Below are 25,048 nucleotides of genomic sequence, written 5' to 3' on the forward strand. Positions count from 1 at the left end.
GCTCTGTGTCACCTCTGTATCACCTATGGGTGTCACTGGCTTGTACTCTGGTGGGCTGTGTCATGTCTTGGCAAGTGCCCGCACTCCCACCTCAGCGCCTGTACTGGAGGCGGCCAATGAAAGTAACGTCTGATTTCGACTTAACTTTCAGCATACTTGTTTTTTCTTCACCGCTGGTGCTTGCAGTGGGCTCTTCTGTCTCGTTGCCACTTGTTGTGTTCACTGAAGGTACTGGCTTTTAGCCACTTGCTTCTCAAATGGCACGCAGCATACAAATAAAGAACGTAGACGGGTGCAGGGAGCCTTCTTTAATGCCGTTCCAACTGCCACTGAACTAAACTCCAGAAACATTCTCCAACGCCCTAGCCCGGCTCCACCCATGGCACAGGCTTTCATGGTCCGTGGCTCTGCCTTCTTAAAGCGGCATCACCACTTTTGGGGACACAGCAGGAGAAACCTTTGGAAACAGACCTAACCAACCACCACATTGCTGCAATGGTGCCCACATGTTTGATCTTAATTGCTGCATATTTTCAAACATAAGGTGCACTGACTTGGCTAAAATGTAAAATTTAGCAGTTGGTAAAAACAAATAGCTAGATTCTGTTTTAAAGTGCAATGGACACATTGAAAATTCATGAAATTCAGTAAGGGATAGCATGAGCATGTAATGGAAGACAGTACTCAGTGGATATTCTCATTCTAAATTTCTACTTTTATAAGCATATATTTAAGTGCAATGGGCCATTCACCTTTTCTTGGCACACACATGGCCTTCTCAAGTGGTTATAATACAATGTGGTATCCTCCATAAAAATAAAGCATTCATTTGCAGATGCATTAAAAAACACATTTTCTTAATGACAAACAATACAGAACACACACATGATTCCACTCATAGTGGAGAAGACAAGACAGTAGCGGTCGGAGGTTAGAGACACATAAGCTGAATCGAACCTTTAAAACACTGCATATGTCGTGCGATATGGAAATTAACAGTTGAATAAATGCATCAGCAACTGCAGCAAAACAGAAAGACAACTTGTGAATGGTTCTTAAGAAAAGATTCCGTCTGCCCATTATTCCTTCAGGAGTCGTCATGAAAACAGATTTTAGTGCAGTTTAATGAAAATAACATTGCTTTTAAAATTGCTGAAGATGGCATGCTAAACAGAGTGAGCGGCCCTCACTCTCCTCCCCTCCCCCCGCTTTGCGTGTTTATATGGTTTTGCAATATTGAGAGATCCATGTGTCTTGCGGCATTGTTGATACAGTACGAAGCTGCAAAGCAGCAAGATTGCACTTTAATTATTGATTGTCAATACTGAAACCATGTATGGACACTACCAACAGGACCTGTCATAAAGAGCTAAGTGCTTCAGTTTATGTAGAAACAAATACATTACATTAGCACCTTCTTACACCTTGTAAACCTAGTCAACGAAACGCGATGTGCATGACTTTGAGTTTCGTTGAGCGTGACCAGTAAAAGGCGGCCATTTTGCCATAGCACCACTTTCCCTGACATTGGCATTACTTTGGCGGTCGGTAACATCTCTATAAGAGAAACAGTTTAGATTTGTGCCGCTTTCCTTTCTGCCTAATGTTTTCTTTTGCTTGCTGCTTTTAGTTTCTCGTCAATCAGTTGCCGGATCCGTTGATTTTTTATCCTTTCATAGGTTGCTCTACTTCTGGTAATGATATTTTGCGGCGTTACCTCGTTGTCTGGTGCATGTTTTTTTTGTAACCTGTCCACGGCGTTAGTGTCCTGGCGATCTTCTGTCGCATTTGAATGTGTTGCATTCACCTCATGAACAGACGGCGAAGCCGTTGAATTTATGCGCAGTTTTCTCTCTGGGCTCGCAAGCGGGCGTGGCGCAGCTAGAATGTCGTTATCCTTATTAAGGTTGGAGTCCGTGTTGTTTAAGAAGGATTGGCAGGTTTTGCAGCAGAGGTTGTAGAAGCTAGGCAATGAGCAGTAATGAGCAAGCGAATCCATGCGGCAAAAAGTGGACTTGTCGGCTTGGCAACGATACTCTGGAAGACAAAGAAATAAGCTCGTTAAATAAAAATCAAATACACACCTTTAACTTCAGAACATTGCTGGCAGGGTTCACAGGAGATCGCACAGTTGCAGGGATTGTATAACATTCTTCACCCATGTAAATGCAACAGTTCAACCACTGTGGGGTTGCATAAATAGGCCCTGGACTTTTGAAAATGCAGGTAGCTGCCAGACAGTCGCTGTGTGCCGTTATAAAATGGTGGTTTCTTATGTGAAGCCGCACGCTACATGATGGTTTTGCAACAATTTGCAGTTGTAACTAACATGAGAAATAGTCTGAAGCTACCTCTCACCAATCAAATCATTCCAAGACAGAGATCCTCCTAAATTGGAGAGGTTACCCTGGCCTAACGGCAACAGGAGAGAGAAATAGAAAAAAGGACACTAACGAAGACAAGAATTTGGCAGAGGAAGCCAAAAGCAAGATTTAAACAGAACTATTGCGGCCATAGCCCGATCACGCACTCAGCTGGGGAGACTATATCAGGAGCAAGTTCGTGCCCATCCCAGCCTACGAAAGGCCCAGCAGAAACGAGGCTCATAATTCAGAGGGGAAAGAGCCCCGCTGGATACCAGGAGAGGGTGCAGAAGACCTCACGGAGTGGTCCTCACAGACCCACCAGCCTATGAGGAGCTCTATGTCTTGTTTCCAGTACAGCTGTTTCAAACTATGTACAATAATAGTATCTCAATGTGAATCAATTGTTATTATTATTATTATTGTATTTATTGAGCGTGGACATGGCTTTGAGAAGCAACAGAGCACTTTAAAGAGAGGTATAAAACAATGCAGATACATTATGGAGTGCTGTACAGAGGTATACAAAAGTATAGTTGCATAACAGAGCGCTTTTCAGAGGTAGCAACAGAACAGATATACAATGAGGGTGGGATACAAAGGGGCACATAGGAAGGGTACAGCTGTGGCAGGGGGTGAGGGGCGGGCAGCGTCCAGTGAGTCAGGTGGCGCGAGGGGCAATGTGATGGCCTAGGTGTTGAGGAGCAGAGACTCCTTGAAGAGATGGTTTCTGAATTGTAGGAGCGTGGGGGTGAGTCTGATGCTGGCTGGGAGATGGTTCCATAGTCTTGGGGTGCAGGCAGAGAAGTCTTGTTTTCTGGTCCTTTCCTTTTTGCAGCGGCTACATCTATTACAAACTTAATTGACGGCAGATGATAATCACCTCTGTGAAGCAATATCAATAGCCTAATTGTCCAGACTATCACTGGTGCAAGGGTCTATGCGCATCTGCAATCTCTGTATGCATCTGATATCATATACTAAAAGTTGGATCAGGAGACCTGACACTCCACTCATGCACAAACCATAGCCAAATTAGTGTTCCAAACAAGCCTCTCTTCATATCCTATAGAGGGCTGGGAGTTTCTTTTACGAAAAATATAACCCAATAGCATAGTGCTCTTAGTAATAGATATAGCAGCTTTCATATATCAAAGTCAGCATGATTTTAAGTTTATACATTTTTTTTACCTTCCCTGGGCCTCTTGAAACATAACACATATGAAGCTGCTTTACATTTCCAGGTCAAAATTCCACCCGTCGAAGGCAGCATATGAAAAAAGACAGCGTTTATTATGCTGACTTGGTGCAGCCATCAACCGGTTTGAAAATGGACATTAAAATGGTGTTCCCTCATCCATTCAAGGACCCAAAGAAGGTAATTGTGCAATTCTAGTGTTGCCATGTGTTGTTAAATGTCCCTGAATGGGTGTCACCCAATGAAGCGTCCATCAAAGAGGCTGTACTTGCATAATTGCACAAGTTAGATCTGGAATGTTCTGATTAGTGAGTTCAGTCAATCACTGTGAAGTCCCTCAAGGCTCTATTTTATCTCCCTGGCCATTTATTTGCCTGCAACCTCTGGCATGTCACTTTGTTACTGTTTCTCTCCCATTCCAGTTGTACTGTTTCTCTCTCATTCCAGTTGTACGAAGACAATGCACAGATTGCATTCAAATCACACCTGGCTTCCAAAATATCTTAACTTGCTTGGTGCACATACAAACTAGATGACTGACAACCACCTTTTCTCATGCGCCTACCACCCTTCATTAACCTGCCCAACAAAGACCCAAGTGCCAATGGAAATGGTTTTCTCATACGTTGACTACTGAAGTAGCCTCTACGTAGGTCTCTTCAGAAGCTGGATCCACCAACCTTTACTGCTACAGAATAAACCACTCGACTGATCCAGGGCATGAAACTAAGGGACCACATCACTGAAGCATTGAAGGTCCTCCAGAGGCTTCCAGGATGCAGAATACTTAACTTCAAATCCCACCACATTACACACTGGGCCTATTGGAGAAAACACCCTTAATACCTCATCCAAAACCTCAAAAAATAAGCTCCATCTAGAAAGGCCTGATCCGCTGGCAGAGTGAAGCTGGCCACCACTTGTATCAAAAAAAAAGATTTAGTAGGAGGACAATGAACGTCTCTGGCATGACCCTGTGGAACAATAAAAATATTCATTTGACCCCTTGGAAACAATTAAAACCATCTTGGTTGCGTTAGGGGTGTGTGGCTAAGCGCCAAATGAGATGGCGGCTTAGTTCCATGGTTCTGCTCCTGAGGCAGAAGATACAGGGCCGTATATGGAGCTGAACAGGAAACCTGTTTGTGTTTCTTCCTATAGAACAAGTATGTTTTGGGGGCACATGTATAAAATGTAAGTTAGCTCGTGGCTACTTACTAGAATCAGCACTACGGAGGTAAGCGGCTGAAGAGCGCTGGCGAGTGTGGGAGAGCGGGAGCAGAAGTGCGGGTAGTTGAGCTCCGACGTGCTTTCTCTTCAGCCAAGTTGGCTCACCACGTTAATAACGCAATATAAACGAAAGCGTCCTACTTTCATTGTGTGCTGCTTTGATTTTAAATCCCCTCAAGTGGCTTTTGCTGGTACCTGCCAGTATTCTATCTACTAAGGCGGCAAGTTTGTTTTCTCTTCACCATTCACATCTCTCCCCTCAAGAGGTGCTGGCTGGTACCTACATGTAATACCTTCATTAAAGGAGCAAGTGCATTGTTTTTCCTTGTAATACACATATCTTAGCACAATTCGTTAATCTTTTACCCATATTTGTCTTCATCTTCGAAGTACCAGTCTACTTTATTACCTGAGGTATCTTCATCTTGTATTATGGCATCCTCAACAAAAGGCCAAAATAAAGAGGTATCTCCTACATCATCTAATACTTTTAAGCACCCCAAAAGTGATTCCCCACTGCCAAAAGAGGAAATATAAGAGCCAACTATGAAAACTATCTTAATGGAACTTCATGCTTTAAAGCTGTTCGTGGAGGCTACCAATACCAAGCTACAGAAACTGGATGATAAATGGTCATTGTTTGAATCCAGAATGTTCGGAGTTGAGCGAAGAGTTAGTCATGCAGAAGATGATACTAACAGCGTGGTGGCATTGGAGACAGCTGTTAAAACACATCAGAAGCAGTCTGAACATTTAGAAAATAGGAATAGAAGGAACAACCTTCATATTGTTGGACTTCTTGAAGGAGTAGAGAGAGATAATCCTTTTTTATTTCTAAATTCCATGCTCCCTAGCCTCCTAGAGCTTCCAGCATCAGTACAACTCAACATCCAAAGAGCACATCGTGTGTGCCCTCTTAGCTCTATACAGAACCCAGGTGCCTCTTCCAGAACTTTAATTTTGGCTCTGCTGGATTATACACATATTCAGGTGATACTAATTAAAGTGATACAAACCAAGCAACTAATATGGATGGCTGAAGAATATATATTTCTCAAGATGTTCCCAACACCACTGCTGCAAGTATCAGGAGGTGTAGAGCCAGACAAGAAAGCACTGTGGCGGGCACCCTGAGAGTCATGAACACAGGGGCTATGGGGGTTAACTATGCCTGGAAACCTAGGAAAAGGTATGGGAATCACAGCAGGTGCCACATTTGCCCTTCCTGAAGGTGCTACTTATTAGTGAGCAGGAAGCTGCAGGAGTCAACTCGGACCATGCCCCAAAAGAAACAAAAGACCGCAAACACACAACATACATGTGTAGGAGGGACCTTGGGGGAAGAACTATGCTTCCTAACAGCCTCTGTGAGAGATACGTAGCATCTGGGAACTCCCCAGACCACGCCAGCACCAATGCGTATGCACGTGTAACGAAATCCGCTTGTGCTTAAGACTTTCAAGGGAGCGGAGGAATTCCAGAGAGGCTCCAATTCGATTAAGGCAAAACCAGCTGCAGGGCCAAGCCCTGCCTGATCTTCACTTCAGGCCCTGCAAGACAAAAGCCATGTACTGCGGTTCTTTCGCTTTAACACCCTGTTGTCGGGACTCTCACTAACTGCATGGGGCACTAACCTAGAACGCCTGGGGAAACGTTTATGCTAACTAGGCCACCTTACTCACCATAACCCGCGATCGAACTGTAACGAATAACCGGTACATCAGGTACTTGCTTGCGTATAGTGAATGAACTCTCGATTCACTCGAACTAGACACAGTGCCAAATTGTACTGTTTTCTGGAGACTGCTAGACGCCCCCTTGGTGCTTGCAAAACTCGCAGGGACAGTGCAGATCTCACATCATGGAGCTGGAGGCAAGAGCAGAGCAACAAAGCTAAGTGCACATTTATATCGTAGTAGATGTCATGTGTACATGTTTTCTGTTCATTACCTGCATATTATCATGCTAGTGTGAATAAGAGGTAACCAGTGAGCACAACTGGGATGTTAGGGGTAATCCAGTGAAGTAACTGGGGTGTTAGTTACTGGTCACAAAAGAACCATTAATGTGTATGAGTGTTTGCCAAATTATCTAACAAAGCATATCAGTACCCTGTGCAGCAGTGACTACAGAGCCACTGGTTAGGCTTGTACATGTACACAGGCATGATAAATGTGTGAATGTCTGTCAGATATACAACGTGTCAACAAGAGCCGAGGAGCATATTTTCCCTAACTACCCCCATACCCATCCTTGACCTCTCCCTAACCGTCTATCCGGTTACCCTAGAACACCCTTCCCATCCAATCCATGGACCCTAACCCTCTTTCCTCACGGGAGTTGCGGATTATCTGTGTAATTACCAGTGCAGACGTCAATATACCCTTGGGGGCAGGCAGGAGTGGGTGCTACCTCTGCAAGAGAGCAGGATCTGAAAGAAGCATGAGCCCAAGTATCTCCCTGCGCCCGGGGAGCACTGACTCCCAACATGGAGGACATAGTGATGGCCTTGCAGGACCTAAATGCAGAACTAACTGCTACTCTGCAGGATTACGCTAAGCTGGCCACACAGGTACAAAACCTGACCACCTACCCCTACTATTGTGAATGTACAGGTGACGTCAGAACCACTGTTGCCATTGGCCTCTCCTGAAAGGTACTATGAGGACCCACAAAAATACTCCACATTCGTAATGCAGTGTCAATTACACTTTTTGACTAAATCAGACACGTTTCGGGACATGCAGGCCAGGACAGCCTTTGTTATCTCTTACCTAGGCTGGGATCATGCAGCCTGGGTGACCCCTGTTCTCCGAGACCCCCAACTGGCCCATAGAGTCGGGGTTTGCTCAGAAGCACTTTAAGACAAGATAGCGGCACCGGTGAGATGGATGGGGGTGCAGATATATTACTCCAACACCAATCAATAAGGACAAAGCAACAGTTTGGCAAAGGGACCCAGTTTAATGACAAGTACAAAAAACAGGGAGTTATGAATATCAGCAATGGCGCGATCTTCCTTCTCGCTTCAACTCCAATGAACTTCATAAAAATCATGACATTTATACTGAAAACTCGTCATCATTGACGTGTAACACTCAAAAGTTGACATGCCATTCTATTGGTTCGGGAAATGAAACTTTAATATAGGTACTATGGGGATCATTACGACCCTCGGGGTAGGGGGTTAATGGGGCCGGTAGAGCTGCTGGCCCCATTAAGCCCCTACCGCCGCATTACGAGGTCTCCTTGCGGGACCCGCTAAGGATGCCTGGTTTTACCAGGCGTCCTTAGCGGGACCCGCAAGCAGACCAGCATGCTAACAACGGGCCCGTCATTAACGGGCCCGTTCTTAGCATGCTCCCCATTCCCATTGAGCCCTATGGGGGCTCGAATGGGAATGGGCATGGGTTCCTGGAATGGGGAAATACCGGGCCCTCCATGGTCTGAATGGCCCAGTATTTCCTGATTCCAGGAACCAGGCCCCGGTACCCGGAATGGGGGTAGCCATGCCGCAAATACCAGTATGGCTACCTCCAGGGTCGTAATGACCCCCTATATCTGTATATGGTAACAGAGTGAGGGGATTGGGTAAACACTATCAGGTGGGCCTCTAAGCCCTTCCTTCAAAAAGTGACTACTGCAGACGTCACTAAAAGTACGACGTTCCATTGGTTCTACTAACTATAGGACCCTAGATTATTTGTTCCATTGTGATTGGGTTGGCACTAACCCAATGCATACTTTTCCACTTTGCTTATCAGCACGCCGAATGGCCGGCCAGGTGCGAGGTGCCCCTTAGTTATCCGGCCTTCCTCCAGTCATTGTCACAATCAATCATCACTTTAGTAGCCATGTGTCAATTATTTTACTGTGGTTGGCCTCGAGACTGCATCTTCTGTCTGGAAAAGTTCTGATATCTTCGCCTGGTCTTGTGCCATGCGTAGGTGTGAGCTCTCGTTTTCGTCCGGCTTGGCTGGTCACGTGGTTCAGACACCTTGAATTTGCCTCTTTTCCATCAATTTGTGTATTTGATTCTCGTTTCACCCACCACCTGCCTTCGTCTTATCTTGACCTTTCAGAGGCAGGATATTCTGTTCTTAGTTTCAATTAAATGTAGCTACTCTTCGGCTCCTGTATTGGTACGACCTTGGCTTTCCTGGAACGAGTTGCCTCTGCTGAGTTTCGTTTCAGCCGTCACTTCTTGTATTTGCTAAATATGAAGCTTTTCTCGTGTGGCCTTTAGCAGCCTGGGTTGATTCTGCTTCTTGTGCAAAGTAGAATTATGCTTCTAATAATGTGCTTCGTTTGAGGTAGATTATGTATATTGGCGCTTGCCGCACTATTCTTCTACCAAGCATAGCAAGCAGCACTGTTTTCTTAGCTTTCTTGCGGTTCCAAGCATATGTACAGGTGCAAACTGGCCAAATATCTTTGCCATGGTTACAGCTTAAGCTTCATACATTTTGACATTGTCCTTTCACTTTAGGTTCATGATATTCTTGTTCATGGTGTTTTCGTCTCTTTGCGTCCTTTTCTGTTCGTCATTTCTTCTATATGTGAGTCAGTCCGGGTTCCCGTGACGTCACCATTCATCTTCCATTAAGATCTTTTTAGTTTCTTCAGGGACTGTACTCAGGCGACCTCCTCTACACCACTTTAGTCCAAAAGGATGCCAGTATATTGCGCAATTGGGCGGGTTCTTGGAAGAATTTGATGAGATATGTGAGAGTTGGGACCTGACAGCAAGAAGGAAGGAACTCCTCGCTGTCAGACCTACTCTAAGGAAACTAAATGCAAGATATGGAATTATTCATTGAGGAACTATGAAGTTTACTTTAAAGGGCCATACATCTACTTTTAAGAATTTAAGAGACCTCAGGCAGTTTATTCAAACTCATAAGATGGAAGAAATGGATACTTCACTTCCTCCCCCAGAACAACCTGGCTGACATGTAACTGTGCACAGTCTCCATCGTTCAGTAACACATGACCTATCGGAATGGAGATGGGACTGATCTCCTCCCACCCAGCTCTCCATCTCTGCAGCTCTCCTAGTCAGCATGATTTGAGCTGGCTGTTTCCAGTTAGCCACAGTAAAACTCTTATCTGCAAGTTGCTATGTATTTCACCTTAATTTTGTGTTGACTCTGTTTGTGGTCTCCCTTTCCATTGAATTCCATCCCCCTTTCATGTTGTGCCTCCAGGATAATTTAAGATGATATGCTGTGGTTAATCCTTTTTGCTGTTCCACTCTAGGGCTGAATACTAATCTCTGTGCTTTTTATATGAGCCAATATGGTTTGTATGTTTTCTCAGTTTTGAAGTAATGCCACTAAATATTACTTCAGGAATGTTAAAGGTTTACACAACCCTATTAAGAGACAAAAAGGTATTTCTTATTTAAACAGAACCAAACCATCTATCGGCTGCATTCAGGAATCAGACCTTCCAGGAGCCGAAGCTGCTCAATTTAAGAGGTTATTGGTAGGTCAGCTCTTTTCAAGTGCAGCAATGGTGAGAAGAATGGGGTTATTACTCTTCTCAATACAGCTCTTAAATGTAAAGTGATCAAGTCTGACTCTGACACTTTCGGTAGGTGACTCCTTGGCAAAATTTGTTTTGACTCTGTTGAATATGCTATCCTCAATGTATATGTCCTACCTCACCAGATCCCACCGTTTGGTTGCATTTGAAAGATTATCTTTTTTAAGCTAATTCATGTAACCCAATTGTTTCTGGGGGACTGTAATGAAATCATTGACCCCTTCCTTCATAGGAAGTCAACTGTGCGTTTTATGAATTCTAAATCACATAAGCCATTTTTGAACTTTATTTCTTGATTGGGCCTTATCGGTTCTTGGTGCATAACTCACCCTTCAGACTCAGAGTCCACCTTTTACTCCAGTTCTCATAACTCCTTTTCCAGAATCGATCATATTCTTCTCTCTAAATCCTTGTCCATCCAAATACTACATACCCATATAGATTGTGTATCCTTATAGACCATGCTCCAGTCCAAATTAAACTTGAAATTGCACCAAACAATCATAATTAAAACAGAGGGACGGCTTTGTTAAAGGATGACTTGTTTGCTCCATTTTATATCGAGTCCACTCATAATTTTTTCACTGATAATTGGAGTGAGGATACCTCTGTCCCAAATCACTCTGACTGTTATAAGGCTGTACTGAGAGGGCAAATCATTTCATTCGTTGCCAAGAAAAAGAAAACATTGAGACAGGAATCAGAGACTATTTTGAAACAATAAATGTTCTTGAAAAGCAATACACACAGAATGCCACTCCAGATACGTTCAAAATAATATTATACAATTGAGAATTACTTAATAAATACAATTATTTTGGCTTTGTTGCTCAAATATGAGACTAAAATATATCAATTTTCTAATGAATCAAGTATATCACTTGCTTCTTACATCAAGATTAAAAAATAAAGAGCAAGAGGAGCTGTTCTCAAGGATACATTGGGTAACAGAACATTTTGGGATAAAGATATCATTGATATTTTTTCCAACTTTTATCAGAATCTAACCCGAATAACTCACAATCGCAAGACTTCCTGAAGCATCTTTCTCGCTCTGCTTATCCTGAACCAGATCTCAGTTCATTAACGAATCCCACAATGCGCAATGAAATCCCTTAGGTGATTGATTATCTTTGGTAAAGCCCCACGCCCAGATGGCTTTATCATTGATTTCTATGCACATTTTAAAGAAATTTGTGTTCCCAAGTTGGATGAGCTTTTCACTCACTTTGTCACACATAGTACATCTAAAGGAACCTTTACAGAAGCCATGCTTGTTGTGTCACCTAAGCCTAATAAAGACGCCAAACTTCCTCAAAGCTGTAGGCCTATTTCCCTTATAAATGCTGACAGCAACATTTTCGCCAAGGTCTTGCCCAATCGTCTTCTTCCTTTTTTGCCCAGTTTAGTTCAAAAGTATCAGCCTTGGTATGTCATGGGTAGGCTGTACATTAGATTATTCCAAGACATTTTAGATATTGTTGATAAATCCAAAGACAGGTATGTAGCTGTAGCTCTTGATGCTGAAAAAGCTTTTGATAGGGTGGAATCGAATTTTACGTTTGATACACTTAAATGGCATGGCCTTGATAACCCCTTTCTATCCATGATCAAGGTATTATACTCACATCCAAAAACTGCTGTTTTTGTTAAAGGACAAACATCCTCATACCTCCCTTTGTTTAGGGATACTAGGCAAGGCTGTACCCTATCTGTCTTATTATTCATATTAGTTTTTGGAACCTTTTCTGGAAACTATTAGAAATGACGTAACAATACAAGGCATTGATTCTGGTGGTGGACAAATACAATCAGCTGCTTATGCAGATGATGTCCTCTTTCTTCTTAAAAATCCTGATACCAGCTAGCATAGCCTTCTATCTATCATTAAACGTTTTTCACTAGCTTCTGGTTACAAATTAAACACAGATAAATCTGAAATATTGTTGCTTAATGTCCACTGTTCTAAAAGACATATTCAAGCTTATGGTAAGATGTGGGGCCCAAATGGGATTAAACATATGGGTGTGAACATTTCTTCTTCTATAAAAGATATTATCAAAGAAAATAAGAATGCCCTATTGTCTAGAATTAAAGAATTACCAAATGCATGGCCCCCTTTGTTCCTGTCTTGGTGGGGTCGTCTTAAGACCATCAAAATGATGATTTCACCCATTATCTTGTATGCCCTATATATGCTACTAGTATCCTTTCAGTTGAATTATGTTTAGCCAAGTATTTAAGGAAAAAAGGAAAACAGATTTTTGCTTGGCAAATTTAAAAGATCCAGAATGGAGGTGTAGGGTTTCCTAATTTTAGAAATGATCACTCAGTATTTGTGTTAAAACAGGCAGAGATGTGGTTTGCACCTGTAAATGACAACATTGCACCAGCATAGCTGCGGTTAGAGAAAGATATGGTTTCCCCTTTATCACTTGCAGATTTTTATATGCTTAAAGCCAAAAATAGATTAATTAAATGTACAAGTGTTGTCATTTCGGCTAATAATATTAGAATGTATTTATTTACTGCATTCCCATCTCAAGTGATTTCACAATATCTTGGGTTTAATAATCTGATGCGTGTAAATGGCAAATCTGCCTTCTGGAGAACTTGGCATCATAAAGGTATTACCTACGTTCACCAATTATTAAACTAAGGGGTGCTGCTTACCTTTAAGGATTTTAGAGACAAATTCTTTATCCCCTTATTTTATTGGCATCAATAGACCATTCTAATGCATGCATTAATGGATAACTTTGAGGCCTTAATGTGCAATGCGCATGCTCATTGGTAGGACATGTTTCACCATTTGCACAATCTTCAGTTTACCTCTTCAGTGTTCTATAAAAATGTGTGCACTGAACATACTTTTGATTCAGAATGGGGGCCACCAGTAGCCTGGAGGCAGGATTTGGAAACACATTTCATGGACTACTCCATCTGTCAGTTTGACTCTTTATAGTTCTTCCATCATAGAGTTTTTATAACTCTGTCTCAACTATTCAAATGTAAGATTGCACACAATGACAAATGCTGGAGTTTTCTAGATGTAGAAGGTACACTCAAACATATGTTTATGGATTGTACATTTATTCAAACATTTTGGAAAAGGATTTGGGACACTATAAAACGCATCTTTCAAATACACTGTAAATTTAATTTCAAATTTCTTTTTTGAAAGCTCACTACTCCAGGATACATTAGAGATTAATACTTGTCATTCTTTCTAAATACAATCTTAACTATCACTCCTATGCTGATGATAAACACATTTAGCTGCGTGTTCAGAACCCTGTAGACACCTTCCATTATACTTTTCAAAGCATCATTTGTTGTGCTGAGGAAGTAAAATCTTGGATGCTCTCAAATAAATTCCAACTTAATGCCAAAATGTCCTTTATTTCACATTTTCACATCTTTCTTCATTGGCTTTCTGGTAGACAGAGGATTGGCTTTAAAATGCCTTTCCTGGTTTTGAAATGTATTCACGGGTTGGCACTTGTTGATTTGTCTGGAAAAAAAATAACCTGGCTCATAATCTGTGATCCACCAATCAACATCTCTTAATTGTACCTATAATTCACTGTAGTTCCAGAAGTGATGTTTGTAGCCATTGTCGGCCCCATCTTTGTAACTCATTCCCCACGTCACATAGAGAAATGTCATCCCTATTATTATTTTGGAAACCCCTCAATACATACAACTTTAAATAATCGCTGCTCATTTTCCCCCTCCTGTTACTTTGTTTCTACCCATGGTACGATCTGTGCCCAGATGCAGTTTATTCTGCTATGTCTAGAGCTCTGTCAGTACAAATCAAATCAAATGAAAACAATGCTGTATGAGGAGACAATCCCTAAGCGGCCGGCCACTCAGAAGCAGAGATAGGAGAGAGAATGGACTGTTCAAGTTGATTGACAGTGTGATGCTGAGGTGTGGACAGTGAGTTGGAATCAGTCAATTAGTGACTGCAGCCTGAAGTTCACAGAAGGACAGGTAAGAAGGGTTCCAGAATGATTTCAGTACCAACCCCTAACTAGCAGCCTCATGGCCCTTCTCACTGTTACTAGGGGGAAGGCCACGCAGGTGATCTGATGATTGGTGCTGGAAATGGTTGTACGGCTGTGAAAACCCCATAGAGCAAAGAAGATATGACTAACTACTGACAAGAAAATGAGAGAAGAGATTAAGGAGACCTCAACCGCCACATGATGACGACTGGTATGAGGAGTCATTAATACCACAGAATGAAAGCAATGCTTCATTTTAGTACCCCAGTGGGAATATGTTGCTCCATCACAGGGAGAAATGACGCCTCTTAGTGCCCCTCAGAGCCACTCTGTTGATTATGACTGGCCAAACGTCATAAAATGAGATTGTTTTTAAGTCAATGTACTCTCTGGCTCATTCCTTGAGTTTGTTTATCCAATCAGGGCTATGAAGTCTCCCAAAGGAATTCAGGGGCTCGATAAAAGGCCCAGCTCGCTTTATGGTCGTCTGTGGGGTTTCCTACACTTTGAGGGATCTTATGTGGGGCAGACACACGGTTGCAGGGTGTTTCAAGCATTTGAGAATCCGTTTTTGTATTTGGTTTGTATTTGGACTGTGTAGGTCCATGTCATTTTGAGAGTTTATGCTATTTTGTGCTACCGTGTTTGCTAAGTGTTCGTGCAATGTTTTGTAAGATTAACCCTAATAAAAAGGCAAAAAAGAACAACTTTGCCCTTTCCTCTTGCCCGCTTTCCCTTATTTTCCTTCTGATGAAACGTTAGGAAAAAAAAAAGCTTTCCTGTCCCTGTTTTAGTAGTGTAATGTCTTGTTCTTTGGGTGCGGTTATTTGGACCTTTTTGGTTGTCTAGTTCTCTTGTTCTCAAAATGTTTGATCTATTAGGAATAGGGAATGGCGAGCTTGTGGCGCAGGGATGGGAAGGAGCTGGGACGAAGGGAGGACACACTCTATTTCTTATCACAAGAGGAGGAGGAATTCCTCAGGATTTGTAAGGATGGTGGGAACCTTGGGCTGTTTTTTGGCACTGTTTCTCAGGCCAAGCATTATTGTCAAGCTTCTAAATCGTCTGGAGGAGTAGAAGAGGAGGCTGGGCCATTGGCGGTGAGACCTCCATCCCCTTTCAGCACATGGGAAGGGTAGGTAGGGCCTCAGATGGAGGCTCCATTGGAGTCAGGGGAGACAGATTATCTGGTACAGCCCTTATGGAGGAAGGGCCTGTGGTGGAGTGGAGGGTATGCAGGTGATGCGGGAAGGGGGCATCAGCACACTCCTCATCTGCTCGGAAGTGCGGTCGCTGCAAGCACACTGGAGTACAGTGGGATGGTTCATGCCTGGGGGTGCTATAACCAAGGAGGGAGTGGTCTTACCCCAGCAGGTCGAGGATGTAGAGGAGTGTGAGAAGGAGGCTGGCCATCCTCTGATGGTGCTGCAGCAGGTGGTGAACCGACCATGTGGAAGTAATGGAGGAGGAGCCTCACCCTGCCCCTGCCATTGAAGATGGGTCAAGGCAGCCACATGACTCCCAGTGAGCAAAGACCTCTTTCCCAACACAGCCTTTATGCTCTTAGGTGTGGCGGTATTTTGACCTGCCACCAGGGAAGACATTAAAGACATTGAAGTGTGGCAAGTGTGAGGTGTTCTGCACGGTGGAGGGCCGAGGCAAGAAAGAGAGGGGGGCAGAAAAGCAAGTGCAACCATATTCAGTGGCGGCACCAGGAGACTAATTGGGAGAATTAGTCCCTCACCACTACTGGCCCCACCAGTAACCCAGCTGCCACCACAACCCCGAGTTTCGAGTCCTAATACTTCCCAAGGTCAGGATGCTGTACAAGGTCTTTGCTGGGCATGCCGTACCAAGCAGCAGAGAACCATGGTAGCCACCCAGCATGCTCAATCAGTGCCAATGGCACTGGTGACTGCCACTGCCAGCGCTGTTCCAGTGTGTAAGCACCAAACGTCTGAATAGATGATGGCCCACTGTCTGTTCCTGTTGATGGCCCATCAATATGCAAGATGCCCAGGTTACTGAGAAGGGTGTCCCACCGATTCTCTTCTATGTAGGCTGCACCTGCAGAACCCACAGAGCATGTGTTAGTGATGTACTGTCCATCACTTCCATCAGTCTTGAGCTTGACATTCCCGGGGTAGTTACCAACATTTTGACAGGTTGATGTTGTTTCTGCTGCAATTTCTCGAATTGATGTTGCAAATGCTTCAGCATAGCATCCTTGCACACTTGGTGTTGGAAGCCGGGAGAAAGTAGATTTTTGTTTTTGAAGAGTTCTGCATGAGGCAGCAGAGAGCCGTACAGTAATATGCTGAAGTGAGACAGTTTGTAATCGGTTCCGAGATGGCTGGGGTGAAGGAAGGAAAGGAGAAATTATTTGAGTGTCACAAGCAAAAAGGTGACATTGAAAGCCGAATGATGAGGTAAGTGTTGTTAGGGCAGAGGTATCGAGAGTGAAGAGCAGAGGGTTAAGGACAGATCCTTGGGGGACAGCGACAGGGAGAGAGGAGAGGTCAGAGGTTTGTAAGTTCCAAGAGATTTTAAAGGATCAACCTTGCTGAAGAGTTCATAGCGATAAAGGCAAGTGATTGAGACTAAGTATTTGACTATTTGGGGAGCAAAGGGGTTGATAGAAGCGCAAGATGGGTTGGCACTGTGAAGTATGGGTGCTAATTCGAAAAGAGAGGTAGGGGAGAAGTAGTTGAGCGTCGAAGAGCTTGTGGGAGAGGTGGTGGACAGAAGGAGGGTTGGGGAAGGAGAGAGAGGGCTGTGAGTGTGTCACAGGTTTTAGACATTTTAGGGGAAATGTAGTGAGCTAAGTCATTAGCAGAAAGTGAGGAGTGATGGATATTGGCTAGGGAGGTGTGAGTAGAGATTGAAGAGTAGCTACACGTATGCAGGGGTGATTGTGAAGGGAGGAAATTAGGTTTGTGAAGTAGGAGGATTTGGAAGAGTCCATTACAGAGGTTTGGGCAGCAAAGGAATTTCTTTAGGCTAGGATCGGGGAGGGTGTCCGTAACTTGAACCATCACCATAAACCACGGCGCATGTTTGTTTTGGGGGTCTACATTTAAGAGGGAATCCAAGGCTGATTTGATTTGATTTAGTAATTATTGAGCGTACGCTCATCCAAAGGCACCATGGTGCTATAAACCAGCAAAGCAAGAAGAAGCAACAGCTGACCTCCACTAAAAGAGGAGGGCCTTTATGGCTCAATAAAAAATAAAGTGATTTTCCATGACCCGCAGTTCACGGTGCGCAGAGAGTTCCAAAGCTTGGCGGCTGCTACAGAAAAAGCGCTGCCACCAACATGAGAAAGCTGAATCTTAGGAACAGCAATATCTGTGTGATCCTGGGAGCGCAGTAGCCGGCTGGGGACATACTGCAGAAATTTAGGATGCAATTACTCGGACCCTAGTCCGTAAAATGCCCTGTGTATTAAGAACAAGGATTTACACTGCACTTGTTTCTCAATGGGGAGCCAGTGAAGCTGGCGAAGAACAGGAGAAATGTGAGAAGAAAATGAGACTTGGGACACCACTCCTGCTGTAGAATTCCGGAGTTCCTGAAGCCGACATAGGAGGTATAGCGCTGAGCTAAGTAAAGTGAGTTACAGTAGTCAGCTCCACTCAAAACGAGTGAGCCGACCACCAGAGCATGAAGGTGAGAGGGGTTGAAAGGTAGGACTTTCTGCAGAATGTTTAATTTTAAGTGCTCAGCCTGGCAAACAGCTGCCACCTGAGCATCCTAGGTGAGTAAGGCACATAGTTCAACACCAAGGTCCCTCACTGCTAGAATAGGGACGGGGAGTGAGCCAAGGGATACAGGCCAAAGGTCGGAAGTCCAGAGAGAAACAGCAGAAGGGGCACCTACAATATCTGTCTTGTCCCTATTCAGCGCAAGCCAATTATCACTCATCCACCCTCCCACCGCCTCCAGGCACCCCTGCAGCTGAGACGCAGCCTCCTGATGGTGAAGATCAATACCAACAATAATTGGTGTATAATCAGCATACGAGTAGCGCCGGAAGCCGTGGGTATGGATGAGTTTGACCAGGGGTTGAATATACACATTAAACAGTGTAGGGGACAAGGTGGAGTCCCGCGGAACACCACAAGAAAGAGAAAGAGGGGTAGAACGAAAAGAGGAAAGAGAGAGTTAGAGATTGATTGCACCCAGTAAGAAAAGACTTAAACCAGGCCAACACCTGGCCGGACACCCCTGTCTCCATCAATCGTGCAACCATGTTGCAGTGGTCTACAGTGTTGAATGCAGCAGACAGATCCAAAAGTATCAGTGGACCCACCCCGTCCTCATCGGAGAGCCGGGTGAGATCATCTACCACAAAGAATAAAACATTCTCATGCCCTGGCCAAGACAAAGGCCCGACTGAAATGGATTTTTTTAAAAATAGATCCCTCAAGAAAGGAACTAAGCAGAGGGGCAACAAGTGACTGAAGCAGATTCATTAAAAAAAGTAGCAGAGAGATAGGCCAAAGGTTCGAAAGAACAGACAAGCCAAATAAGGGTTTTCTAGAAGAGCGATCACCAGGGCATGTTTTAAGTGAGCAGGAATAGTGCCAGATCTACAAGAATAATTTACTGCCTGCGAAACACATAGTTCAGTCTGAGGGATAATGTTCTCCATCATTTTCAGAGGAACGGATTGAAGAGGGGAGGCAGACTTCATCTTTAAAGTAGCCCCCACTATCTCATTAAGGCCAAAGATGGGAAATGCCGACCACTACTGTATAGATCCATTAAACACAGTCGGAGGAGGCCCACTCACTGATCTTAGGCTAGACTAGGACATTTTGCTTCTGATGTCGACAATCTTCTGAAAGAAGAACTGAGCCAAAGAATCACATAATAGATGCGTTGGAGTGACCGTAGACTGTACATTAGGGGTGGATGACAGTGTACGAACCAGGCTAAAAAGTTCCTTCAGTGGATTGAAATCCGTCTGAATTTTGGACGTATAGAAACAACATTTAGCCTTCTGAATGGCTATATGTTATTGAGTAGTTTACTGTCGAATTAACCTTCTGTCAACTTCACAATAAGTCCTTCTCCATTTTTGCTCAGCCTGCCTACATTTCAGCTGGTGAGACCGCAGTTCACCAGTAAACCACGGCTCACAAAGGCATCCAAGGAGAGCGAGGCACATAGTTTAACACCATGGTCCCTCACCACTAGAACACGGGCAGGGAGAAAACCAAGAGAGACGGGCCAAAAGTCAGACGTCCAGAGAGAAACAGCAGAAGGGGAACCCACCTCCAAGACCTCTATCTTGTCCCCTTTCAGCCCAAGCCAATTATCACTCATCCACCCTCCCGCTGTCTCCAGGCAACCCCACAGCTGTGACGCAACCTCCTGATGGTGAAGATCAATACGAACAATAAATTGTGAATCATCAGCATACGAGTAGCACTGGAGGCCATGGGTATGGATGAGCTTGACCAGGGGCTGAATATACACATTAAACAGTGTAAGGGACAAGGCAGAGCTCTGAGTAACACCACAGGAAAAAGAAAGAGAAGTGGAACGAAAAGAGGAAAGGGAGAGAGGGATTGAGTGTGCCCAGTAAATAAAGATGTAAACCGGGCCAACACCTCGCCAGACACCCCTGCCTCCATCAATCGCGCAACCAGGATGCAGTGGTCGACAGTGTTGAGTCTGCACACCCAAAGTGCAGTTTGAGGGATAATGTTCTTCATAAATTTCAGAGGAACGGGATCAGGATGGGAGGCAGACTTCATTTTAAAGTAGTCCCCACCATCTCGTCAAGGCCAAAGATAGGAAAGGCCGACCACGACTGTATAGATCCATTAAACACAGTCGGGGGAGGCCCTCTCACTGATCTTAGGGTAGACGAGGCAATTTTGCCCCTGATATCGCCAGTTTTCTGAAAGAAGAACTGAGCCAAAGAATCACATAATAGCTGTGAAGGAGTAACCTCAGACTGGACATTAGGGGGAATGACAGTGTACGAACCAGGCGCATTGACAGCTGTCTGAATCTTGGACGTATGGAAACAACATTGAGCCTCCAGAATGGCTATATGATAACGAGTAGTTTCCTATTGAAGTAACCGCCTGTCAACTTCACCATAAGTCCTTCTCCTTTTACGCTCGGCATCCCTACATTTGAGCCAGTGAGACTTCAGTGCACCAGTAAACCACAGCTCAGGAGGGGCCCACCGAAGAGTGGAGACTTTGAGGGCGGCCAGATTATTGGCAACAGCCATAAGTGTCTGTGTAAGTAGTGAAAAATCTACAGGTTGGGTCATCATACACCCATTCCTAAATTGAGCAATGATAGTAGAATCTGGGACAGAGTCCCAATAGTGTTTAAGAATCTTGACATAAGGCGTCAAGCTGAGTTGCATCTTGGTATTAACATGAAAGGGCACAATTAAATGGTGGGACTAGTCAACTAGAAAGACCAGAAGAACTGAAAGAAGAGCATTAGGTGAAAGGATTAAGTCCAACGTGTTATCACGCTGCTGGGTAGACTGATCCACCAGCTGAAAAAGCCCTAGCTTGGCGGCAGAGAATCATGTTGTCATTGTGGTAACAGTATCCTTAATTTTCAAATAAAAATCACCAACTATAAACACATTGGAGTGTAAATGTTGTAAATCAGCGAATGCTTCAACAAACTCATCACAAAAAGTGGCATCCTATTGCGGAGGACGGTAGCTGATTAAATCATGACAAGTATCAATGGCAGAAATAGACAAACGAACCAGACAGGCTTCCATTCAGATGTCATGGGTCAGGGGGATGAGAGTGGCTTTAATATAAGATTGATAGATTAATGCAACCCCCTCCAGGATGAACAGAATCACGCTCTCAGCGCAGTATATTATAACCAGCCGGAAGTGCTTCTGCGATAAACGGGCCGGAAGATTCACAGAGGCAAGTTTCTGTGAGACAGGCAATGTCAGGTTTAGATTTGTGCAGAAAATCATAAATAGCCATAGCATGAGCTGGCAGAAAACATGCATCACACAAAAAGCAGCTAAGACCCTTAGCAGATGGTAAAGAAGAAGTCATAGCCCCCTTTGCAATAGACATAAATGCCTGAGCAAATATAGTGTGTACAGGAGCCAAATGTACAAGATAAGAGCGAAGATATGACAGCTGATCAGCAGGTGGTAAAACAGCCCGTTGCCCATCAGAGACACAGCCGACCACAGACGGGCTTGCCTTTTGTGTGCCTTTGGCACGCATTAGGCGTGCCCGCTGCACTGTCTGATATGCTGGCACATTAAAGCCGTACCGGGAAGCCACATGACCTCAGAAGAGCGGCAAGTGAAAAAAGACTTGCAGCAACAGGACGCGAGCATCCTAAAATTCAAATAAATGCCCTCACAATAAAATCAAGAAAGCAGCAGCAGCAAGGGAGTTTGGGGAGAGGGGAGTGAAGCACAATTTAAACAATCAGAGCAGAGTAAATACAATAAAATAACAGCGAGCAGCCCGGCTGCAAATTCCTTACTAATTCACTAACTCGTTCCTCCCGTTCAGCGCATTAAAGCCGTTCCAGGAAGTCACGTGATCGCAGAAGAGCAGCAAGTGAAAAAAGACTTGCAGCAACAGGACGCAAGTATCCTAAAAATCAAATAAATGCCCCCACAATAAAATCAAGTAAGCAGCAGCAAGGGAGTTTGGGGAGAGAGTAGTGAAGCACAATTTAAACAATTAGAGCAGTGTAAATACAATAAAATAACAGTGAGCATCCAGGCTGCAAATTCCTTACTAATTCCTGGGACTGAGGATGGGGACAGGAAGGTGTGACTGTGTGAGCAGGAAAGTGTCGGTCAAATTGAGTTATAAGTGCAAAGTGAAAGTCAGAGAAAGCACAGTCAATGGAAGAGGATGAATAAGGGAAGGAGACAGGAGAGAGGTCCTCACGTCTTCAAGGTAAGGGGCAAGTGAATCCTTACTGAATTTCCTCTTGCCATTTGAAAAGAGGGTGGAGAGTTCAGGGTGGAGGGACTGAGATGTTAAAGTGAACAATGGAGTGATGAGAGGGATCAGAGGAGGAGAGTGAATTAGAGGGAAAGACAAGATCTAGAAAGTTTCCATCAGAGTGGATAGGCTGGTCGTGGAGGGAGTGGTCAGATAGGAGTCATTGAAGTTCAAGGCGGGTGGCTGCATAGTCCTTGGGAAGGTTACATTCCCCCAACATGACCATAGGGATGTCAGTAGAAAGTGAATTAAGGAGAAGGGTGAGATCAGAGAAGTAGCAGTTGAGAGGAACAGATGGCCGATAAAGAGCCAGAACTGTGTGGGAGGAGTCCTGTTATCTCGCCTACAGACGGTGGGTCTTCAGGGCCTGCCTTGAGCTTGTTTGCATCTTTTCTCGCTGATAGGGTCCAATCTATCTCTTTACCTCCCTTTCTTTCTTCTTCTCTGGTTCGATCCTGTGGGATTCCCCAGGGATCAGCCTTGTCCCCTATGCTTTTTAATATCTATATTCAGCCACTGATTCGCCTCATCCGTTCCTATGGTTTCCGATGCTATTCTTATGCCGACGACACTCAGGTACTGGTCCGTTTGGATCAGGATCCAGGTACAGTGTCCCTCGAATTTCGGGAGTGTCTGTCGGCAGTAGGAATTTGGGTGAGTGTGAATTGGCTGAAGCTGAATGGGGACAAGGCTGAAGTCTTGGTGGTGGGATCCTCTCTGGTTGCTGCTGAAAGGCGGGTTCTTTCTGGCCTTCACCTTTGGGTGATTTTCCCACTCTGGTGAAGGTGGTTAGGAATTTAGGGGTCCTATTATCATCTGATCTATCAATGTTACCGCAAGCGGTCTGTATGACTGGTGATTTCTTTCTGAGTTGTCTGCGCTGTGTTTTGCCTTTTTTGCCAGAACGTTTGCTTCCTTTAGTGGTGTCTTCCCTGACCACTAGTCGGATCGACTATTGTAATGCACTTTATCTGGTGCAACCTTTTGGGCTGGTGCACCGCCCAGCGGTTGTTGCAGACCTTGGCGGCCAGGGTGGCTACTGCGTCTCCTTATGGAGCTCACATAAGTCCGGTATCCCGGGCACTCCACTGGCTTCCAGTAGCACAGAGGATTCAATTTAAGGCTTTGTGCTAAGTACATTGTGCCTTTTTCAAACAGATACCTTAGTATTTACAAGACAAGTTTCTTCCCTATGTCCTTGGCAGACCACTGCATTCAGGAGCTGCCAACTTAGTGGCTGTCCCAAAGGTGCACCGGGTCCGTGTAGGAGGGCTGGCATTTTCATATGCTGCCAGTAGACTATGGAATGGGCTGCCCTCTGGCAAATCATCTCCAATTTAGGAAAGCCCTTAAAGCTTTCCTATTCTAGGCCCACCACAGTGGCCTGTACTGATCCCAGTCCTTGCGCCAAGATGCCTGCGGGTGGTAGTGCGCGCTACAAATCTTCCTAACATAACATAACATAAAACATAACATAACGTAACACGAGTTGATTAGTGGCATATTCAAAAGCGTAATAGTTGATGGGGCAGAGGGACAGTGTTGAGGGCCTTATTGATAAGGAACCCCACACCACCGCCCTTCACGGGCAAAACACGTATTATTTGAGGGGTGTGGGTGCAATGGGGAGGAGGAAGATGGGGAGGCTGTTGCAGAAGTTACACCAAGTTGAAGCTGAAGGCTTTGAGGGAAGGGAAGGAGAAGAGTGAGTAGAAGAAGGAATGGAGCCAAGTCAAGATGCATGATAGAGGGTAGAAGAAACAGGCAATTGAAGACAATGAAGAAAGGTGCATCCCAAGAGAGAGGGAGGGTAGGCGGGCGAGCAGAAATGCAAGGGGTGGATGGCTGGCTGAGAAGAAGCAGGTGTAAGTTCTTAGTTGTGCTATAATGAGGCTATATGGACCATGGGACAGGTAACAGACCCGCAACAGCAATGATCCTTGGGTCTGTGAGGTAACAGAAGCTCGCTGGTGAAAGGATAGTCAAAGGGTAGAACGATTTCTATGGCTGGAAGCAGAGGTCAGGTAAAGGGTGAGCTTGTGAAAGTCCTGGCTTCAGCAGGGGTTCTGGCCATACCCCCTTCCCAGCCCCAACAGGCTTTGTAGTGGATGGAGTTGCTCTCAGATAGGTGCCTGTCTGTATATCAGCTGAATATCTATCATGCTACAGCTAGGGTCGATTTTATTTTATCAGGTGGATGCCATTATTAAAACCTGTGTTACAACTGGATAGAGTGGAAGCCATATGATAGATATCAACTGTATTGTATTGTATTTTTATTTGTATTGTATTTTAATTTATGATGCGCCGTAAACCCGCAGGCATCAGGGCGCACATAGACACGCAGGGCAACAAAAAAAGACGTGACAAAGCAAATAAAGCCTGATGAACATAATCTTAAGCAAAGAGAACAGTTATAGGGACTTCTTAAAAGACGATAGGGCAGGGACCTATCTCTGAACTGAAAGTTTCACTAGTAGGAGTTACTCACAGCTGGCATAGTGCCCTTGGGATATACTGCCCCTTCACAGCCAGCCTTTGCTACCTCGGGTTATGTTCTTGAAGGTGGGGCATCCTGGTGGATTTTGCACTTCACTACTTTGATATAGTTTTTAATGGATCTGTTTACTGACAGCTCCCGACCTGCTGTGAAGAAGGTTTTCGTGGTGACTTTTGTCCATCCTGGTGCACCACCCTCCAATCCCCCCATCTGTA

The 25,048-nt window shown here is 44.5% G+C and overlaps 1 protein-coding gene across 2 annotated transcripts in view; it reads right to left on the reverse strand.

The window, feature by feature from the left end:
• Positions 1 to 692: 692 nt before the first annotated feature.
• The window catches only part of ADAMTS2 (ADAM metallopeptidase with thrombospondin type 1 motif 2), a 2,237,498-nt gene continuing 2,213,142 nt past the window's right edge, over positions 693 to 25,048 (reverse strand). For both annotated transcript variants that reach the window (XM_069652661.1, XM_069652662.1), the window contains one exon: positions 693 to 2,037. In XM_069652661.1, coding sequence (XP_069508762.1) covers positions 1,601 to 2,037 — 437 coding nt within the window. In that variant the 3' untranslated portion in view covers positions 693 to 1,600. The remainder of the gene's footprint in view (positions 2,038 to 25,048) is intronic.

This window comes from Ambystoma mexicanum, chromosome 3p (genome assembly GCF_040938575.1).
Source record: "Ambystoma mexicanum isolate Mex_15411 chromosome 3p, UKY_AmexF1_1, whole genome shotgun sequence".
Lineage (NCBI taxonomy): Eukaryota > Metazoa > Chordata > Amphibia > Caudata > Ambystomatidae > Ambystoma > Ambystoma mexicanum.